The sequence below is a fragment of the Aquarana catesbeiana genome, linkage group LG01, assembly GCF_042186555.1.
Source record: "Aquarana catesbeiana isolate 2022-GZ linkage group LG01, ASM4218655v1, whole genome shotgun sequence".
Taxonomy (NCBI): Eukaryota; Metazoa; Chordata; class Amphibia; order Anura; family Ranidae; genus Aquarana; species Aquarana catesbeiana.
The window spans coordinates 926,554,951-926,578,146 of NC_133324.1; the positions used below are offsets into that span (position 1 = coordinate 926,554,951).

The 23,196-nt window shown below is 43.5% G+C and overlaps 1 protein-coding gene across 1 annotated transcript in view; it reads left to right on the plus strand.

Moving 5' to 3' along the window:
- Nucleotides 1-14,112, plus strand: part of DDRGK1 (DDRGK domain containing 1) — a 130,858-nt gene extending 116,746 nt beyond the window's left edge. Inside the window, exons 6-9 of the mRNA XM_073611035.1 lie at nt 942-980; nt 6,659-6,715; nt 8,246-8,294; nt 9,912-14,112. Of these exons, the coding sequence (XP_073467136.1) occupies nt 942-980; nt 6,659-6,715; nt 8,246-8,294; nt 9,912-10,084 (318 nt within the window). The 3' untranslated portion in view covers nt 10,085-14,112. The remainder of the gene's footprint in view (nt 1-941; nt 981-6,658; nt 6,716-8,245; nt 8,295-9,911) is intronic.
- Nucleotides 14,113-23,196: the final 9,084 nt, after the last annotated feature.

Sequence of the window (23,196 nt, forward strand, 5' to 3'; positions counted from 1 at the left end):
GAGAGCATTGGGTTAGGAGACCCTGCTGGTGGCCAAAACATGTCCATCTGCAACACACAATTTGCTGTAACTACTTTGTTGCAGCCATGTTTTCCTTAAATAATAATAATAAAAAAAAAATGTCACAAGGTGCCTGATGCTACTCAGATTTTGATAATAGGTTCCCTCCAGCTTCGGTCCCAGTGCTGTGCTATGGTGATGGCTGGAATCTGTTTGCAGGGAGTTCTGCTGATTGGCTGCCTCCAAATACTCATCCAGTGCGTTCCACTGTTGCGCACTATTCTACCCTGGTGCTGAGTAAAAGCGCCACAGGTAATGGGATTGCAGGAGCCCAAAACCATAGTTGGGTGAATATATAAGGGGGCTGCTCATGAAATGTACTATATTTATTGCAGGTTATGAAAGAGTATTAGAGTGGAATTGTCTTGATGTAGAATATAGTATTGTGTGTTTATAAGGAAAGGGATGATCGGCACTCAGGATGACATCCAAAATAGTATTCCCTTGTGTAAAGATTCTACATTCTACGCGTTTCGGACGTTAGTCCTCAGCTATGACTGTTCGAAACGCGTAGGCCGTTTTACAGCTCTGTACATGTATTTAATAAAGGAATACTATTTTGGATGTCATCCTGAGTGCCGACCATCCCTTTCCTTATTCTGGTACGTTGGAGGTTTCAGCAGCCTCAAGGTCTGAGCACCCAGCGGAGCTTTTATGTGGGAAGGTTTCAGCACCTTTACACCTGTTTTCCTCTGTTGTGTGTTTATATATTAAAACAATGTCTTTATTTTCTTCTTATAATTATAATTGGTAGAGGAAGCCATATTTCTCATGACATAATCAACTTCTGCTTCCTGTGTATTAGTGCTACACAATGGTGCATTAGTAATCCTCTTATCAGCGGGTCCTAATGTGTGTTTTTTTTTTTTTTTTCCCTGCAGACGCGTAGTTTCCTTACAGAGTTTATCAACTACATCAAGGTGAGTGACTGGTCCCTGGTGTTTTTACCAATTTTTTTTTAATAATTTTTTGGGGATATCACAGGAAAATATAACCTAGTCCGGCACAGCAACTGTGTTGATATAAAGGCCTAATAAAATGATCCACCAGGGTAAATTAATGTTGGTTAAAGACAGAGTACTATACATAACAAATATGTGTTATAAAGCAGCTTCCAGAGGAGGAAGCAGGGAGATGTAGATGGAAAATCCCACAGGGGTTGTCACCGATCCAAGGGGGTCTGTACTTAGCCAAGATAGTCATTGTAAAAGCAGATAAGAACAAATAACAGTATAAGCCTATAACAACTAGGAGCGCTAGGTTGATGTTACAATCAGGGGACTTTCACCAACCAGCAGGATAGGTATCCAAGCGGTCACCCTGGTGGATGACGCGGGCTCACCTGAGGTGCGGGGTCTGTGTAATAACTGGCATTTACCAGAACTCCCGCTAGTGGAGATGGATTTACCTGCGTGTTAGTACCAGGTTGCGGTCCTCAGGATCGCCCCACCAGGAGGTGAGCAAGCCGAAGTCCAGACGTGGATATAGCTGGTAAGGATCAAACAGAAGCGTAGTCAGTCAGCAAGCCAAAAGGTCAGTAACGAGTAGTTGCAGGTTGGGATCAGGCAGAAGCGTAGTCGAGGAACAAGCCAAGGGTCAGTAATGAGTGTTAGCAAAGATAGGAATGGCAGCAGGGAAGACAGAGCAAGATATTGGAGGGAGAGAGCACAATAATCTGGCAAACAGGAAGTGCAGAGAAATACAGTGGATATAAAAAGTCTACACACCCCTGCTAGAATGTCAGCTTTCTTTGATGTAAAAAAATTAGAAAAGACAAACCATTTCAGAACTTTTTCCACCTTTAATGTGACCTATAAACTGTGCAACTCAGTTGAACCACAAACTGAAATCTTTTAAGTGGAGGGAAGTAAAAATTTAAAAAATAAAATAATATGGTTGCATAAGTGTGCACACAATTAAACTAATACTTTGTTGAAGAACCTTTTGATTTTTATTACAGCACTCAGTCTTTTTAGGTATGAGTCTATCAGCATGGCACATCTTGACGTGGCAGTATTTGCCCGCTCTTCTTTGCAAAAACACTCCAAATCTGTGAGATTGTGAGGGCATCTCCTGTGCACAGCCCTCTTCAGATCACCCCACAGATTTTCAATCGGAATCAGGTCTGGGCTCTGGCTGGGCCATTCCAAAACTTTAATCTTCTTCTGGTGAAGACATTCCTTTGTTGATTTGGATGTTTGCTTTGGTTCGTTGTCATGCTGAAAGATAAAGTTCCTCTTCATGTTCAGCTTTCTAGCAGAAGCCTGAAGGTTTTGTGCCAATATTGACTGGTATTTGGATTTGTTCATAATTCCCTCTACCTTGACTAAGGCCCCTGTTCCAGCTGAAGAAAAATGGCCCCAAAGCAAGATGCTGCCACCACCGTTCTTCACGGTGGGTATGGTGTTCTTTTGGTGATGTGCAGCGTTGCTTTTGCTCCAAACTATAACTGGGCGATTTTCTTAAAAAAAAAAAAAAAACTCGATTCACGGTCTAGGCCGAAGCCGCGGCCTCACCTAAAAACTCCTTCCCGCAGCTCCTCAGGACCGGCGTGGTGTCAGCGCCGGTCCTGGGAAACTGCAGGCAGTTTTTAGGCGGGGCCGCGGCTTCGGCCTAGTCTGCGGCGTCCGGCCTCGCGGACTAGGCCGAAGCCGCGGACTAGGCCGAAGCCGCGGCCTCGCCTAAAAACTCCTGCCCACAGCTCCTCAGGACCGGCGCGGTGAAAAAAAACCAAAAATGATTTGCTTAAATTTTGAATCGATTTGACCTCTCAACTTGATTCAAGATTTAAATCGATTTTTTCCCCAGCCCTACGCCAAACATATCTTTTGGAATTATGACCAAAAAGTTCCACCTTGGTTTCATCAGAGCATAATACATTTTCCCACTTGCTTTTGGGAGACTAAAATATTTCAGTTTGTTTTTCAATTGAGTTGTACAGTTTATAGGTCACATTAAAGGTGGAAAAGGTTCTGAAATGATTTATCTTTGTCCCATTTTTTTACATCACAGAAACCTGATATTTTAACAGGGTGTGTAGACTTTTTATAACCACTGTAGCTTAAATAAGGAAGTTCATTGGAGGAGCTAAGGGTTCAATGTTCAGCAGAAGTCAAGGCATAAGGCAGGGTTGTCCAATGGATCAGACGGTCTAGCATCTCTGGTAGCTCAGCGAGAAGAGTCATTGCCAGACAAAGCAGAGGTCCCAGGTTCAAATCCAGGCCCTGACAGTCAGTAAAGCTTCTCCTGAGTTGTCAAGGGCTGAAAAAATGATGGTGCCGATCATTGCAAGGAAGACATTGAGTTGGTTAGGTTATTTGGAAAAATGGAAGGAAGACAAAAGAGCATGTTCTATGAATGCTTGCCATCTGGAGATAAAACGCTTGTTGGTGATGGAGCGGAAAATTTCCATTAAGAGTTTTTTTTGAGTATGGCCTTATGGCCCTACGGGCTACTAGTAGGCAGATGTAAGTCCAGTGGGACTCAAAAATAAATCTGTCTGGTTGGGTCAAAGTAGACCTGTCCCATTGCCATAGCCAAACAGCATAAGGATAGGATCCTTGGAGTATCAACCGTGTGTGAAAAAGGCAACATGATCCCAATAGTCAGAGTTGAGTGTGTACCTCCAGAAACAATGCGTAAGAGAGGGCCTGGATGTGCCACGTAATTTGATCAAGTGTGATTTTTACCAATTTGATTGGTGGGTAATTATGGGCACCACATCCCTCACATTACCAAAAATAGAGAATGTTTATTTATTTTAGTGGGATTATTTTGGTACTTTTCTTTTTCTTTTTTTTCCCATAGTTCAGGTAGTTTCTTGACATATACTAAACTATAGATCCGTTTTACTTTGTTTTCTTTGCAAACATGAGCAAAGTTTACACTCAACAGGCATCTTGGTGGGCCTCCTTACTGTACCCTGATGGTGTATCTCTACACCATCTACATGTCAGGCAGTTATAAAGTAAAGAGAAATCTCATGGTAGCAAAAAGAAAATAGCGGTTAGTGGAGGGAGGACTTGTGTCTATTTCCAGAGACAACCTAGAGGGAAGCTAGTGACATCTGTATCTGACTGTAGATTCTGTTCATTCGGTGGAGAGGGGTGAACTCCTGGTCAGGTTCCTCTTTATCTTATCCAGCTTGCCGTGCCTTTTCCCCCATGGTGATATCTGTGGAGTTGAAGATCCTACAAGACAAGATGATGGCGATTTGTTGGCTGGTCCAGCTCTGAGAACTGAATTCCATGGACTGTTATAATTCACAACCTGCGGTCCGTAGAGGTCAGTTCTCCAGCTTGGCTGCCGTCCACCACAACACTATGAAGAAGAAGGATGTCTCTGTTACTGCCCTGTCTCTTCTCCAGTCTGGTGTTCCTCTGTATTCCAGACACTCAGAAATATTTTACACACGGGTGTTATAATTGAACCTTTCAAAAGAAAAAAAGGACCTAAATGAATCACATAACATGACTTGAAAAAAAGACTAATAGGGGTACAGTGCCTATAGACATGGCATCAGTGTCGTTTTTGAAATACTACAATTTGTTTTAAATCAAGTTTGCATCTGATGGTGTCTCAGGCCTTTGCCAGAAACTTGTTCAGTTAAAGGGGAACTTAACTGTATCCGAGCACCACAAAAAAACAAACAAAAAGGCATTGTAATTTATTTTATAAATTCTGAGCAAACGTCCCCATCCATGCATGTCTCCATGCTTTATTTTGTTGAGAAATGGCTTTGAAATCCACCCCCTATCATTTCTAGCTGCAGCCATCTTGAGTAAGGGCAGATGGATCATGAAGCATTTACTTCCTGGAATCTATCTCCCCTTAGCTTAGACATGCAGGCTGGGGGGTGTGCTTAGTTGAGAAAGCCCCTCCTCCAGAGGAAAGGAATAAAACAAATGCCTTTGAAGACTCCTGGGATGAATAACATCATTTTGGCCTATGCCAGAAACCAGGAAGCAACTGAAGAAATGTAAAAAAAATAAAGTTTAAAACAAGTAAATTGTAATGTACCTTCCTATCTGTTTACTAATGCTAACAGCAAAAGGATTAAAATAGTTAGTGTTGATTTGAGAGGGTTTAGTTTTACTTTTCAGTGCACCTTTACCTGGATTATGAAAAATACAACAAAGGCACCTATAAAAAAACTTTATGAAATGGCAATTTAAAAAGACATATTCGCTTTTAAATGTGGAGTTTTGTTACTTTTAATACCTTACCGTGTTTATGGGGAGGGGGGAATGGCACGGGACACTACAGGGAGGGGTGATGTGAAGGGGGGCAGAGGGCACAGTACACTGCTAGGGGCGGGGGGGCACAAGAAACTACAGGGAGGGGTGATGTGAGGGGGGCACGGGACACTACAGGGAGGGGTGATGTGAAGGGGGGCAGAGGGCACAGTACACTGCTAGGGGCGGGGGGCATAAGAAACTACAGGGAGGGGTGATGTGAGGGGGGCACGGGACACTACAGGGAGGGGTGATGATGAAGGGGGGCAGAGGGCACAGTACACTGCTAGGGGCGGGGGGGCACAAGAAACTACAGGGAGGGGTGATGTGAATGGGAGCACGGGACACTACAGGGAGGGGTGATGTGAAGGGGGGCAGAGGGCACAGTACACTGCTAGGGGCGGGGGGCATAAGAAACTACAGGGAGGGGTGATGTGAGGGGGGCACGGGACACTACAGGGATAGGTAATGTGAAGGGGGCAGAGGGCACAGTACACTGCTATGGGCGGGGGGGGGGGGGGGGGGGACATGACACTACAGGGAGGGGTGATGTGAAGGGGGGCAGAGGTCAGGGTACACTGCTATGGGCGGGGGAGCACAGGACACTACAGGGAGGAGTGATGTGAAGGGGGGCAGAGGGCACAGGACGCTACAGTGTGGGGGAATGTGATGTGAAGTGGAAAGAGGACACTACAGTTGGGGAGGTGATGTGAAGGGGGGGCACGGAACTGCCATGGGGGCGGTGGCAGAGGACCTAAATGAGGGGGTTGTAAAAAGGGGAAGAGGGGCAGAGAACGATGCTTTGGGGTGCACAGGGCACTGTTATTGGAGGGGGGGCACAGGACACTACAGTGTGGGGGGGGTGATGTGAAGGGGGCAGTGGACACTACTGTGGGGGTAGGGGGAGGGAGGGGCACAGGACACTATGCTGTTTGTATTGGGGCCTAATGGGTATTTTTTTTAAAGGGTGTTGTCTCCCCCCCCCCCCCCCAATTTCCCAGGGATCTTTGATTTCCTCTGTGTTGTACAGGTAGATCTTAACCTCTGAAAGTTTGCCCACCCCTGCTGAACATGTTTGCCGTTCCAGATGATAGAGGTTGTAATTGGTGATTTTAGGATTTATATGTCTTTTTGTTTTCAGACAGTGCCTTGCCTTTTAATTAGTCCATTTGGCCATGCCAATACATCAGGCTGGATTCCTGCTATCGCTCTTCAAATGCATGATGTTGGGTAGCAAGATTCCTATATCTTTCCCATTAGCGCCACCATGTGGTCCTTTTCCATAATGCTATGGCAATACCTACTTGTAGTTTTGTGTCTGTTTTATTTTTTTCTGCTGCTAAGTTTAAAGTTATGTCTTGTAGGCTTCAAAAGTGGTTATTCTGGAAGAACTGGGGGCTCATTTTGGTCTACGAGCTCAGGTAACATGGACATATGTGTATATTCTATTAGCCAATGCTGACTGTGTGTGCTTCTGTGACTTCTCAATAAACAGTTTAGCCTTTAAATCTGGTTGCTCTGTTTTAACTGCATTTGCCATTTTGTTTTTTATTTTTATATTTTTTTTCAAATAACAACGCTGCCTGCTTTAACCCCTTGATCCTCGCACTAGCGCGCTGCACTTGCATGCATTGCACATGGGTGTGGGGTGCTTGCAGAGCGGTGATAGGTTTTATATGTCTTGTAGCAGCTATAACATGTACACCCCCACCTGCTGCCTTATCCGCTAAACGGGGTTGCATTTCAGGGGCGGTAAAAGTGTGGCTCAACCCCAGGATTTTCCGCAGTACTTTTCTGACACGTTTAGTACCAGGCACAGCGCAGTTCTATTCTGACACCTTTAGTACCAGGAACGGCGCAGTTCTAATCTGACATGTTTAGCACCAGGCACAGTGCAGTTCCACACTGACGCATTTAGCACCAGGCAAAGCGCACTTCTATTCTGGCACGTTTAGTACTAGGCACAGCGCAGTTCTATTTTGTGTTTAGCACCAGGCACAGCATAGTTCTTTTCTGACACATTTAGTACTAGGCACAGTGCAGTTCTATTTTGATGCATTTAGCACCAGACACAGTGCAGTTCTTTACTGACACGTTTGCACCAGGCACAGCACAGTTCTATTCTGGCACGTTTAGTACCAGGAATGGAGCAATACTAATCTGATGTGTTTAGCACCAGGCACAGCGCAGTTCTAATCTGTCGTGTTTAGCACCAGGGGCAGCACAGTTCCAAACTGACGCACTTAGCACCTGGCACAGTGCAGTTCTTTTCTGACACGTTTAGTACCAGGCACAGCACAGTTTTATTCTAACACATTTAGTACCAGGAACAGCGCAGTTCTAATCTGACGTGTTTAGCACCAGGCACGGTGCAGTTCTAACTGACGCATTTAGCAACGCACAGCGCAGTTCTTTTCTGACACGTTTAGTACTAGGCACAGCGCAGTTCTATTTCGGCACGTTTAGTACCAGGCACAGCGCAGTTCTTTTCTGACACATTTAGTACCAGGCACAGCTCAGTTCTATTTTGATGCATTTAGTACCAGGCAAAGCACAGTTCTATTTTGACACGTTTAGTACCAGGCACAGCGCAGTTCTATTTTGGCAAGTTTAACACCAGGCACAGTGCAGTTCTATTCTGATGCATTTAGTACCAGGCAAAGTACAGTTCTATTTTGATGCGTTTAGTACCAGGCACATCGCTTTTTCCAGAAAAGGAAGTGCTGTGCTTAGCCCGAAACGTTAATAGAACACAGAATAGAGTTTGTGTCTGCTGGCTATTTTAGTAAGGAAATATTATTATTTTGCATCTCAGTGTGCCTGTTGGTGGTACAATTGATTGCTTGGTGGAGATGAGCCAAGCCAGCACCTGAGATGTTACTATGGAGTGTGGAGCGGTATTTGGTGTGTTTAGTCTGATCTCTCTGCTTCCATTATTCTTGTCTTACCAGGATGCAATCAGCAGAATACAAGATCTCTTGGCGGACGGCTCTATCACAGGTCAGTAAATTCTCCTGGTAATATATACCAAAACATTTGTGACTGCAGTCACTGGAAAAATGAGAAATACATAGAAAAAGTCCTTTCTCCCAGCCAAAGCTCCACTCACACTGCATTAGATTCATTGGTGCACAGGTGATACATCCGGGGTATAAAAGAGTCGTTAAAGAGAGCCTGTCACCAAAAAATCATCACATTGCGGACTTTTTGCCTTTTTATGATAAAAAAAAAAGTTAAGTAAATAAGAAAATTGTAAAAAAAAAGTTGCACCAAAGCACGTAAAATTCCTCCCAAAAAATATTTGAGGAGCCACCCCCACATCACGTATGAACGTATGAGTTGGGGGTGCCTACACACAAAAACATTGATTGTAACACATGTTACATATTGTCAATAATACCGGAGTGAGAGCAATATTTCTAGCACCAGACCTTCTCGGTAGCACTAAACTGATGACCTATAGGGGGCTTTTAAAATGTCCCCTATAGAAAATATAGGGTACTGAAGCTTGTTGCCATTTCACGGGCACATGCAAATTTAAGGTTTAACATGTTGGGTATCTATTTACTCTGTGTAACCTCGTTTTTTATATTTTACTAAACAATTGGTAAATGTATTGCGTTTTAGTGTATTTTTTACAGAAATGTTTTTTTTTCTAGACCTTTGCAGTAATTAGAACTACTACTATTTTATTCTTAAGGGGGCCTGCTTTCAGAAAATGTATGCTATTTTGGGGTTTGTAAGGAGGGCGGGGTTGTGATAGGGAATTCACAAGTGAAAAGAAGGAGCTTAGGAGCTGGGCCAGCATAAACAATGATTAGACACTCCCAAAGAAGGTGAGAGCTGTGATGTAAGGAGGGCGGGGGTTGTGCTAGAGAATTGACTAATTAAAGGAGGAGCTAGGCCAGCATAAACAGTATACACTCCCAAACTAGGCGGGAGCTATGATGTAAGGAGGGTGGCGGAGGTTGTGCTAGAGAATTGACTAGCCATATTTTTTTCTTCAGCAAGTGCATGAAAGACTACGCAGGAAGGTGGGGGAAGGATGGAGGAGCTGGGTCAGCACAGAGAATAATTGGACATTTTCGTTAGAGTTGAGTGCTATGACATGCAAGGGAGGTGTGCTAGATAACTGATTATAAACCTAAACAAAAAGTTAGTTTGCCGCTCAGGTTCCTGTATCTTAATCCAGTGGGTTTACACTATGGGTGCTAACTTGGACTCCCCCTGGCTCTATGTGTTGAAACTGAAAGAGAAAGATCCCGATTGGCGCACTCCAAACAAACACGTTAGCCATGCGGATAAACATAGCCTCAGCCTAGCTCCTTCCAGGCTACATCTTCGATGTGTTTCGTCTGACTTGATGAAACGCGTCGGCATGTGGCTTGGACGAAGCTAGGCTGAGGCTGCTTTTACCTGCATGGCTGTCAGGTTTATTTGGAGTGTGCCAATCAGGGTCATTCTCTTTCAGTTAGAAAACTGATTAGTCACACTTTCAAACAAGTTCTTAAATTGGAGACAAGGGTCTCTTTAATTGCATAGGCAATGCCACCAGTAAGCAGTGCCCACCAGTAAGAGTTGGGGAATGTTTCATGCCTGTTCTGTATTTGTCTGCAGGTGTGATCGACGACAGAGGAAAGTTCATCTACATCACGGCAGAGGAGATGACAGCCGTCGCCCAGTTTATTCGCCAGAGAGGACGCGTCTCCATCACCGAGCTGGCCCAGGCCACCAACAAACTCATCAACCTGAACCCCGAGACCAGCCCCGTCCCCCTCCAAGTATCATAAACCCAACCAATATATTCTAAAGACTTTATTTTGTTATATGCCAGCTCTTTGCAGTGTGCAGCTGTCTAGCTCCCAGGGAACTTTAAGTCTCAGTGCCATTGCTGGTGATGCATGCTGGGAATTGAAGTTTCCTGACAGCTCATTGGATCAGTTCTTCCAGAAATTACATTAGATTTTGGCAGCTGCTGGTGATTTGGTTCATTTTACATCTCACAGAGTCTCCAGCGGTGACATTTCTAGACGAGTCCCCTAGCCACAGCAGCAACCATTACAACGGAGGCTCATACTGCGTTTAAAAAAAAAAAGAAAAATGCGACTGCAAATGAGACTGTGTTGGATTGTTAATGCCAGTGAGAAATTAATCAGCTGAAATGTAATCCTTGGTTTAACTGAACCTTGAAGCAGAACTCCAGCCAAATAACTAAATACACATTTGAAATACACTATGTGAACTGTATTTCCTGGCAAATTATCGTACAAAGACACTTTTGTAATGACACAACCTATTGCTGGCCACTGCCGCGGTGGTGACATCTGTATTCATTATTGCAGCTTTCTTTCTTCTTGTGTCAGCTGTCTAGTCATTAAATTGGAACTTTACCTTAAAAAAAAATTGCATCAGGTAGGTTTTTAGCCCCCTCTCACGCACCCTGGCATCCCTTTAAACAGTTTGGAATGCCCAGGGGCTGGACAAATCGGCGATCATCTGATTGCTTGTCACAGTTTGAAGAAGAGAGAATTCAACTGATGCCGCACATCGTCAAAATCCGACAGTCACTGGAGTAAAATCAGCCTCTGTTCAGGCCCCGCCCCAAGGCGTTTCGTCCCACCCTGTGCATGGGGTGAAACGCGTTGGAGGAGGGAACAGGGCCTAGACAGAGCTGGGCTGTGCTGATTTTATTCCAGTGACTGTCGGATGTGTGTAGTATCCAGGGCTTCTTTCTCTCATACTGCATACATTGAGCCAGGGTGGTGACATCTGTATTCAATATTGCAGCTTTCTCGCTTCCTGTTTCACCTGTCTGGTCATTAAAGTGGAGCTTCAAATTTAAAAAATGTTTATATAACGTAGGTTTTTAACCCCTTCCCTACCACCCCGGCAGCCCTTTAAACAGTTTGGAATGCCCAAGGGGCGGGAAGGATTGGGGATCATGTGACCATTGTCACAGTTTGAAGAGCAGAGAGATCCCCAGATGCTGCACACCGTCCAAATCCGACACTCACTGCAGTAAAATCTACCTCAGCCTAGTTTTGTCCAGACCTTGCTCTCACTGCATTTGGCCCTATGAATGGGACGAAACGTGTCTGGACACATGGCCTGGACGGAGCCAAACTGAGGCTGCTTTTATTCCAGTGACTGATGGATTTTGCCAGTGTGTGGCATCTGTTGCTTTCTCTCCTGTTCATACTGCATATATTGAGCCAGGACGGGCTCTCCGCTGGTCTGCACTCTGCGCGAGTTGCCGGACTTGGCTACACAGGAGCTCCCACGTTTTTTTGGGCACGGATTCACTGTCACAGTGACCACGTGATCAGAAGCAAGTCCCTCCGGCTACTGATCTTCATCTTTGTCTTAACTCAGTCTACTGATCTTTACCTTGGTCTTAGCTTGGTCTACTGATCTTTATCTTGGTCTACTGATCTTTATCTTGGTCCTAGCTTGGTCTTCTGATCTTTACCTTGGTCTTAGCTCAGTCCACTGATCTTTACCTTGGTCTTAGCTCAGTCCACTGATCTTTACCTTGGCCTTAGCTCAGTCTGCTGATCTTTACCTTGGTCTTAGCTCAGTCTACTGATCTTTACCTTCATCTTAGCCTGGTCTACTGATCTTTTCCTTCTTATTAGCTCGTCTACTGATCTTTTCCTTGGTCTTAGTTCAATCTACTTATCTTTACCTTGGTCTTAGCTCGGTCTACTGATCTTTACCTTGGTCTTAGCTCAGTCTACCGATCTTTACCTTCGTCTTAGCACAGTCTACTGATCTTTACCTTCGTCTTAGCTCGGTCTACTGATCTTTACCTGCGTCTTAGCTTAGTCTACTGATCTTTACCTTCATCTTCGCTCAGTCTACGGATCTTTACTTTCATCTTGGCTCGGTCTACTGATCTTTACCTTCATCTTAGCTTAGTCTACTGATCTTTACCCTGGTGACAGTTCAGTCTTTGTCCTGAAAATCGCTCACTGAGCACGATCTCAGCAAATAAACATTGGGCAACCAGCGACGCATATGTGGGTGTAAAGAACACCCTTTTGACACCGCACATATGTGTTGGATCGTCATAAAGGCATTAGCGCAGAAGAGACATACTATGCCTCTTCTGCATCAAGGTTTCTTACCTGCTTTTCCGCAAGCACAGCTCCATGTACAATTTTGGCAGCTGCTAAAATGAATGAACTCCCGCATGTGTGCGTGAGTGACGTTGTCTCGACCCGGCTAATCAAAATGGTCAGAGATCGGAACTCTGAAGAAAACCAGCCAAGGATGTCAGCAGATGATGAGGTAGCTCCAGGATAGCACAGCATAGGAGTGGAGGTGAATGATCTATATTCCCCTGTTGATTCTCACCCAGGGATCCTCATGCAAACTGCCAGAAGAACTCCTGTCTGAGACCAGTGGTTGAAAACATGTTACATTGCCACACTGCAAAGAAACTGAGCCAGATTGACTCACATTGTGGCATCTCCCACTCCCAGGAGTTGTAAAAATACTGTGATATGTTTAAGCGATACATGCACTTTAATGCCATATATGACCTCCCACACTCACCGTAGGCCCCCATAGCTTATAGCTGGAGATTAGCTTTGTTTAGGATTGCTCTTTGGACTGAATGTAGAGAGCACACAGGAGGACCGGAGTGGAGTACGGCAACAAGTGCCATCTGCAGCTCAGTGAATTCACAAGATGCCATTATACTGTATGGATGTTCTCATCCTCTGCATGCATCAGGCAAATGTATCTGCTGTCTTTCTGTAGGCAATGCAGGCTGAAAGATCATTTAAGGCCTTAGCAATTTATGGGATCCTACTGAGCATTGTGCTACCCCAGACATAGGAGCTGTGGGGGGAAGGTACCTGTAAGATTAGAAGAGAACCTGTTGCCAGACCATTAATTTCAACTAAAATAGTTCCTTAAGATTTTATGTTCATTTAATGTATTTATGTTCTTTTCCTGTGTATTTTCCTGTGCCGCCATCTTGGTTGTAATGTTGGCAGCCCCAGCAGACTCAGAGCTTTCAATCTATAACAGCCCTTCTCAACCCTTTTACCCTAGAGCAGCTCCTTGAGTTGTGGCTGATTGACCTCCTATTTGGTGATACTTGCATAGGTTTGGGGCCAATGCCATTTGGCAGGCCAGCAGCAAGACACAACTGTCATTTTAGCTGTCTGTAGTGGTAGCATTCTGACCACCACTGTAAGGGTTTCATTCTTCCTATTGAGCCCCCAGTGTAGGAAACATTCTTCTCACTGACCACCAATGTAAGGGACATTCCTCCCACTGATCATCAATGTAAGGGACATTCCTCCCACTGATCATCAATGTAAGGGACATTCCTCCCACTGATCATCAATGTAAGGGACATTCCTCCCACTGATCATCAATGTAAGGGACATTCCTCCCACTGATCATCAATGTAAGGGACATTCTTCACACTGACCATCGATGTAAGGCGCATTCTTCTCACTGATCGCCAATGTAGGGATCACTCTTCTCACTTGATCACCAATGTAAGGGGCATTCTTCCCATTGACTACCAGTATAAGGAGCTCTTCCCACTGACCACCAATGTGGTGGAAATTCTTCCCACTGATCACCAATGTAAGAGACATTCTACCCACTGACCTCCAATGTAAAGAGAATTCCTCCCACTGACCGCCAATGATAGGGACATTCTTCACACTGACCATCGATGTAAGGAGCATTCTTCTCAATGACCACCAATGTAAGGAACAATCTTCCCATTGACTACCAATGTAAGGAACTCTTCCCACTGATCATCAATGTAAAACAAATTCTTCCCACTGAACACCAATATAAGAAGCATTCTTCCCACTGACCACCAATGTAAGGAACGTTCTTCCCACTGACCACCAATGTGAGGAGCATTCTTCCCACTGATCACCAATATAAGAAGCATTCTTCCCACTGACCACCAATGTAAGGAACATTCTTCTCACTGATCACCAATGTAAGGAACATTCTTCCCACTGACCACCAATGTAAGGAGCATTCTTCCCACTGATCACCAATGTAAGGATTCCATGGAACCCTGGTTGAGAATAACTGCTTTATATTATTCCCCTTTACTCTGCTGGCAGCTACATAAAAAGAGTGAGCAGCTGGGCCAGCACAGAAAGTAAATGGGATACTCCCAAAAGAGGAGGGCTGTGATGTGAAGAAGGGAGGGAGATGTGCTAAGGAATTGACGTCTCATAATTTCTAGCAAATTCAAAAGCACATTACAAAGCAATAAAAATGAATTTATGGAAAGGAAAACGCTGCAAGGAAGCATTTCAAATACTGTAATGAGGGGAGGGGCAGAGGAGCTGGGCCAGCACAGCGACTATATTTGGATACTTCTAGCAGAGGAGAGGGCTAAGCAAGTTCAAAGCCACAATGCAAGAGAAAAAAAAAGAATAATTAATAATAGGAGAACACTGCAAGTAGGCATTTATCATGCTTGAATTTTCTGTGCTTTTCCCTGCAATTTCCTAAATTGGTGATGGGGTCTAAAGTGTACTAATCCTTTAACCAATACGCAAAGGTGTCCTTATAATTGCCTGGGGTTCTGCTTCATAGTGTAAAGAATGTTCTGTGTTCGGTGGAGGGGTGGGCGGGTGTAAAGATTTGATAACCAATAAAAGTCTCTATTTCCAATGTACATTCAGTTGTCTTTTATGTGTCTTTCTTTTCATGGCTGCACAGTTTACATTTGTGATGAGGGTGTCTGTATTATGGAAGGGAGAGTTAGATGAAGGCTTTGTGATTTGCACAGCCTGTAGTGTAGTGTGTGTGTTTTTATACAGTGTATCTGGTAAGTATTCACAGTGCTTCACTTTTTCCACATTTTTACAAAATGGATTCAATTCATTATTTTCCTCAAAATTCTACAAACAATACCCCATAATGACCACGTGAAAGATGTTTGTTTGAAATCTGATTGTTGGACAAGAAGGCCTGGCTCCGCAGTCTCCACACTAATTCATCCCAAAGGTGGTCTATCTGGTTGAGGTCAGGACTCTGTGCAGGCCAGTCAAGTTCCTCCACCCCAAACTCGCTCATCCATGTCTTTATGGACCTTGCTTTGTGCACTGGTGCGCAGTCATGTTGGAACAGGAAGGGGCCATCCCCAAACTGTTCCCACAAAGTTGGGAGCATGAAATTGTCCAAAATGTCTTGGTATGCTGACACCTTGAGAGTTCCCTTCACTGGAACTAAGGGACCAAACCCAACCCCTGAAAAACAACCCCAAATCATAATCCTCCCTCCACCAAATGATTTGGACCAGTGCACAAAGCAAGGTCCATAAAGACATGGATGAGCGAATTTGGGGTGGAGGAACTTGACTGTCCTGCACAGGTTCCTGACCTCAACCCGATAAAACACCTGATGAATTAGAACAGAGACTGTGAGCCAGGCCTTCTCATCCAACATCAGTGCCTGACCTCATAAATGCGCTTCTGGAAGACTGGTCAAACATTCCCATAGACACACTCCTAAACCTTGTGGACAGCCTTCCCAGAAGAGTTGAAGCTGTTATAGCTGCAAAGGGTGGGGCAACTCAATATTGAACCCTACAGACTAAGACTGGGATGCCATTAAAGTTCATGTGCGTGTAAAGGCAAGTGTCCCAATACTTTTGATAATATAGTGTACTTTGCAAATACAATCTCATAGAGGTATGTTGTATGAAAATTATTTGTAGTATTTTTTATGACTATAGTGAAAATATATATATATATAGTCAATTACGCTTCTAAACATTAAGTGGCCCAGGGGTTAGCACTTCTGCCTTGAATCACTGGGGTCATTGGCTCAAGTCCCACCCAGGACAGTACTTGTATTCTGTTTGCATATTCTCCATCCTTTGTAGACTAATTGGCTCAAATTGGTCCTAATTTGTGTATGTGAGAGGGACCCTAAATTGTAAGCATCGTGAGAACAGAGGCTTCTGTGAATGTACGATATGTATCAAGCACTATGCAAATGTTCAGCTCTATATAAATACCTGTAATAAATAAATAAAAAATAAATACAATTGAGCAAAAACTGATATAAATTTACAATTACCGGTAATCTTATGGTATAAGAGGTGCATCACTGCCATCTAGTGGTGAATTTCAATAATACTTTCCGTGTTTAAAATAGACTTGTGCATTGATGATGTGCAGTAACAAACAGCAGAGCACATTTTGTTTCTTTCAGAAATGTTTGTTGCATAGGTAGGTCCTAACAAAAAATAATCAAATATATATATATATATATTATATATATATATATATATATATATATATATATATATATATATATACAGTATCTCACAAAAGTTGGTACACTCCTCACATTTGTGTAAATATTTTATTCTATCTTTTCATGTGACAACACTGAAGAAATGACACTTGTCTACAATGTAAAGTAGTGAGTGTACAGCTTGTATAACAGTGTAAATTTGCTGTCCCCTCAAAATAACTCAACACACAGCCATTAATGTCTAAACCGCTGGCAACAAAAGTGAGTACACCCCTAAGTGAAAATGTCCAAATTGGGCCCAAAGTGTTAATATTTTGTGTGGCCACCATTATTTTCCAGCACTGCCTTAACCCTCTTTGGCATGGAGTTCACCAGAGCTTCACAGGTTGCCACTGAAGTCCTCTTCCACTCCTCCATGATGACATCACAGAGCTGGTGGATGTTAGAGACCTTGCGCTCCTCCACCTTCCGCTTGAGGATGCCCCACAGATGCTCAATAGGGTTTAGGTCTGGAGAAATGCTTGACCAGTCCATCACCTTTACCCTCAGCTTCTTTAGGAAGGCAGTGGTTGTCTTGGAGGTGTATTTGGGGTTATTATGTTGGAATACTGCCCTGCGGCCCAGTCTCCTCTTGGGCATGGAGTTCACCAGAGCTTCTCAGGTTGCCACTGGAGTCCTCTTCCACTCCTCCATGACGACAATATAAGGAGAATTTTTCCCACTGGCCACCAATGTAAGGAACATTCTTCCCAAAGACCTCTGATGAATTGGTTAAAGCAGGGGTTCCTCGAGACCTGAAAATTATTTTAAGGGTTCCTCAAGGGAAATAAAGGATGAGAAAGGCTGCCCTAGAGAAGCCCTTGAAAATGTTTAAGTTTTCGGGAAACCCCTGCTAAAAAACAGTTTATCAAGGATCAAAGGGAAAAACGGCCTCTATATTGATGGTCAGAAGAAAATCATAGTAGGATTGTGCTCACAATATCACCACTAAAGGTTAGAGACCTTGCGCTCCTCCACCCTTCCATTTGAGGATGCCCCACAGATGCTCAATAGGGTTTAGGTCTGGAGACATGCTTGGCCAGTCCATCAACTTTACCCTCAGCTTCTTTAGCAAGGCAGTGGTCGTCATGGAGGTGTGTTTGGGGTCATTATCATGTTGGAATACTGCCCTGCGGCCCAGTCTCTGAAGGGAGGGGATCATGCTCTGCTTCAGTATGTCACAGTACATGTTGGCAATCATGGTTCCCTCAATGAACTGTAGCAATGAAAGTGTACAGCAGATACACTTTCTGCACAAGAAAAAAAAACCCTTTAAATGAAGCTGGAATTTTTGTTGACCAGGAGGATCTAAGATTTTCCTCACCACCTGGTCTCCAAAATTCGGAGATTTTCTATATATGAACCTTGGATGATTGGGTAAAACTGACCCCAGATCCCTGTCCATGCACAGAACACACCAATATTTTTAAAAAATGTCTTCAATTTCTTTGTATCTGTAATGAAAATGTGATATAAATCCCCAGTGATGTTGATCAGAAGCTTGTTGTTCATCCTTTTTGGCCAGACTTTGGGTTCAGGGTATATTAGCTACTTCATTATTTGTTCTATCGAGGACATCCTCTCTATTGCCCTTTTGTAGGAATTTTTCTTTGAGAACATTGGCCTGTACAAAGAATACTTCCTGTTTGGTGCAGTTACATCTCACCCTCAGCATTTAGCCCATTAATATGAATTAATAAGAAAAGAAAGGGATTCCAAAAATAATTTCAGTGTATGTGTGTTACACCAAAAAAAAAAAAAAATAAATAAAAAATGAAGTTAAAGGGGTAATACGTGCCACTGAGTGCTGAAAGTCTGCAACAATCGGGCTGTATTTAGCTATAGGTTTGATTTTGATTTCACACAAAAATGGTGTGATGCTGCCATCTAGTGGATCTTTTGCAAATATACCTTTGCCATTTACATTGGTTTAACCACTTCAGCCCCAGGAGATTTGGTTGCTCGATGACCAGAGCATTTTTTTGCGATTTCGGCACTGCGTCGCTTTAACGAACAATTGCGCAGTTGTGCAACGTTGTACCCAAACAAAATTGACATCTTTTTTTACCCACAAATAGAGCTTTCTTTTGGTGGTATTTGGTCACCTCTGCGGTTTTTGTTTTTTGTGCTATAAACAAAAAAAGAACGACAATTATGAAAAAAAAAAATTTTTTTTTACTTTCTGCTATAAAACATATTCAAAAAAACAAATAAATAATAAACAAAAAGAGTGTCAATTTTGAAAAAAAAAAAAACAAAAACACAATATTTTGTACTTTTGCTATAATAAATATCCCCAATTTTTTGTTAAAAAAAGCTAATTTTTTTCTCAGTTTAGGCCGATATCTATTCTTCTACATATTTTTGGTAAAAAAAAATTGCAATAAGCTGTTTATTGATTGGTTTGCGCAAAAGTTATAGCGTCTACAAAATAGGGGATAGATTTATGGCATTTTTATTTTTTACTATTAATGGCGGGGATTTGCGATTTTTATCGTGACTGCGAAACATTATGGCAGGCACATCGGACACTTTTGACACATTTGTGGGACCGTTGACATTTATACCTCGATCAGTGCTATAAAAATACACTGATTACTGTGAAAATGACCCTGGCAGGGAAGGGGTTAACACTAGGGGGCGATCAAGGGGTTAACTGTGTTCCCTAGTGTGTGTTCTAAGGGGGTGGGGACTGACTAGAGGGGATGACAGATCGTGATTCCTAGCTATTAGGAACACACGATCTTCATCTCCTCTCAGAACAGAACAGGGATTTGTGTGCTTACGCACACACACTTCCGTGTTCTGCCCCTCGTGCCCGCGATCGCACGTGGCCAGTGGTCACCGCGACCGCCAGTCACGAGCATCAGCACCCGCTGCACAGCCGCGCCATTCTTTCAAAAAGATCTGTGAATAAATAACCTACAATGAACTGCCACTGCAGCAGGTGGACTGGTAGTTCTCAATGGAATACAGGTGTGGTGATCGGCAGACTCGTAGTCCATTGATACTTCCTCCAAAGGATAGCCAAACATACAGCTGCAGGAGCTTGAAAAAAAAAGAATAAATGCACAATATTTTTTCCTGCAAATCTACGTACGCTTAATATTCTTTTTCCAAAAGGTGGACTTAAAGTGATTGTAAAGTCTCATGGTTTTTCACCTTTATGCATTAATGTGAAAAACCTGTGCTGCAGCTGCCCCCCCCCCCCCAGAGCCCCCCCCTTTTACTTACCTGAACCCGATCCATTCCAGCGACTGTGCACGAGCCCAGCCACTCCAGCCGCTGTCTCAGGTCCTCATTGGATAGATTGGTAGCAGCAGGAGCCATTGCCTCCCGCTGCTGTCAATCAAATCCAGTGACACGGGACTAGGGTTGCCACCTCATCCCTTTAAACCTGAAGACATATTAATTACACAGGTTATGTGTCTGATTAAGGTGGTAATTAAACTCACTTGGTGCCTTATCTGCATTAAATTAACCTCAGAACCTGTATAATTCATATGTGTTCGGGTTTAAAGGGATGAAGTGGCAACCCTAGGCGGGACCCGGGGGGGGGGTGGGGGAGGCCCGAGTCCAGCTGTCTGTGTCAACGGATGCAGCAGCGAGACTCAGGAGCGCGCCCACACGAGTGCCCCCAGGGAAAGCAGGTCTCCGTGGCGGCACTCAATGAGGAGGAGGGGCCAGGGCCGCCTAGGGTTGCCACCTCATCCCTTTAAACCCGAACACATATGAATTACACAGGTTCTGAGGCTGATTAAATGCAAATAAGTGAGTTTAATTACCACCTTAATCAGCCACAGAACCCGTGTAATTAATGTGTTTGGGTTTAACGGGATGGCAAATATAGGCGCCGAGGGGGTACCCCAGAAGAGGAGGATCGGGGTCGCTCTGTGCAAAACCCTTGCACAGAGCAGGTAAGTATGACATGTTTGTTATTTAACCGCTTCAGCCCCGGAAGAACTTACCCCCTTCCTGACCAGAGCACTTTTTGTGATTTGGCACTGCGTCGTTGCACCCAAACAAAATTGATGTACTTTTTTTTCCCCACAAATAGAGCTTTCTTTTTTGGTGGTATTTGATCACCTCTGCATTTTATTATTTTTTTTTTTTTTGCACTATAAACAATATAAACTATTGAAAAAAAAACGCAATATTTTTTACTTTTTGCTATAATAAATATCCCCAAAAATATATAAAAAAAAACAAATTTCTTTCTCCGTTTAGGCCGATATGTATTCTTCTACATGTTTTTGGTAAAAAAAAATCGCAATAAGCGTATTTTGATCGCAATAAGCGCAAAAGTTATAGCATCTACAAAATGGGATATATTTATGGCATTTTTATTATTCATTTTTTGTTATTAGTAATGGCTGCGATTTTTTTTTATTGTGACTGCAACATTATGGCGGACACATCGGACACTTCTGACACTATTTTGGGACCATTGTCATTTATACAGCGATCAGTGCTATAAAAATGCACTGATTACTGTGTAAATGACACTGGCAGGGAAGGGGTTAAACACTAGGGGGCGATCAAGGGGTTAAGTGTGTCCTAGGGAGTGATGTAGGGGGGGATGGGCTACCACTGACGATGACGGAGCGGTGATCTCTGTCATGTCACTAGGCAGAACAGTGAAATGCTGTGTTTATATCTCCCTGTTCTTCCGCTCCGTGACATGATCGCGGGACCCGCGGTCATGGAGCACGCGACGGGCGCACGTGCGCCCACAATGCCCCTTCTTAAAGGGGACGTACCTGTACGCCCATTTGCCCAACCGTGCCATTGTGCTGCCGTATATTGTCGTGCGCTGGTCGGCATTTGGTTAAAAAAAACACACACACAAAAAAAAACAAAAAATGAACCTTTACAATTACTTTAACCCTTTAGCTCTCAGGCTCCATTCACACGTCACAATTTTTAGGCAGAATCGTGGAGATTCCAAATCACAGGGCAAAATGCGCAGCGTGAGTATGGGCATCATTCACTCTAAATGGCAACCGACTGTGTGATTTTGCCACGATTGTTGCTCGACAAAATGCGCCTTTAAAAAACCGTGTGAAGCTTGTCACCCAAAAAAGGAGCAGGAGCTTTTTTTTTGGGGGGGGTGACAAACGCGAATAGGGAATGGGCTGCCCTATGTGCGACACCCAGAATTATTGCTGTCCGTGTCTCTGTTTGCTCGATTCCCTCACCCGGTATGTCCCGATGTCCTCCGTCACCAGAACTAATGGGGAAGAAAAAAAAAATACAAAGTTCTGAGTTGTCACTGGAACAGGAGGTGAGGAGTAACCTCCAATGGGGACAGTGACAGCCAAGAGCGAAATTTACTCTCACTTCCTGTTGTGTCTACAGGACAGGAAGTGAAATGTCCTAACAGTATTATTATTATACAGGATTTATATAGCGCCATCAGTTGGCACAGCACTTTCCACTATAAAGGGGGACAGTACAATTACAATACAGCTCAATACAGAAGGAATAGAAGGACCTTGCTCATGGATCTTACAATCTAACATGACACATTATGATTATTATAATACAGGATCTATATAGCGCCAACAGTTTGCGCAGCGCTGTACAATATAAAGGGAGACAATACAGTTACAATACAATTTAATACAGTAGGAATACGTTTGTTAGAGCTTACAATCTAACATGACACATAAAGCAAACTTAAACATTGGCAGGGGTTCTAACCCTTCTCTGTTCTATACAAAAAAAAAAAAAAAAATTAGATACTCTCCAAGTCTGCATCGTTTGTAAAGTATGTGCAGTGTGTATATTCCAGGAATTTCATGAACAATCAAATGTATTTTGTACTTATTTTTACAAAGTGTAGTACCTACTAGCAGTCAGCAGGTGTCACTGTTGTTTCGGCTTTTCGAATGACAATGATGATAATATTATCACTTTGCATAAAGCAAAACTTGTAGATTTGAATTCTTCTCCTTATCTATGATGCAGCCATCTTTTCTTAAAGGGAACTTACGGGGGGCAGATATTGCTGGCCTCATAAGAATGTCAGTTACCTGGCTGTCTCTTGTTTAGATACTTTTATAGTCACTGACCTTAAAACAAGCATGTAGACCCTTAGGGCCAGTTCACACCACATGCAGTCCAGTGCGTTTTTTTTTCTGCATCAAAAACGCATGGAAAGTAGGTTATATGGTTGTCAATGGCATAGTTCACACCAGTGCAGTCAGTTCCAGGTCCTCTTAAATATGAGATCTGGGGTCAAAAAGACCTCAGATTTCATATTTACACTAAAATGCCCAAAAAAATAAAAAAAATAAATTGTCATTTGAAAAAAAAAAAAAAAAAAAAGACCCTTTAAGAGCTCTGGGCGGAAGTGACGTTTTGACATCACATAGGCCCTGCAATGATATGGAGACGGGTTGGGGCCATCTTCCCCTCACTTGTCTCTATACCCAGCAAGGGAGAATATCCAATCGCCTCCGCCGCTGCTGACGGCTCCAGTAAGCGGCGGAGAGCAGCAGGGGGGCCCCTCTCCCGGCGGCGATAAAAGTGATCTCATGGCGAATCCGCCGCAGAGACCACTATTATCGGAGACCGGACCGCCCGCTGAAGAAGAGGATAC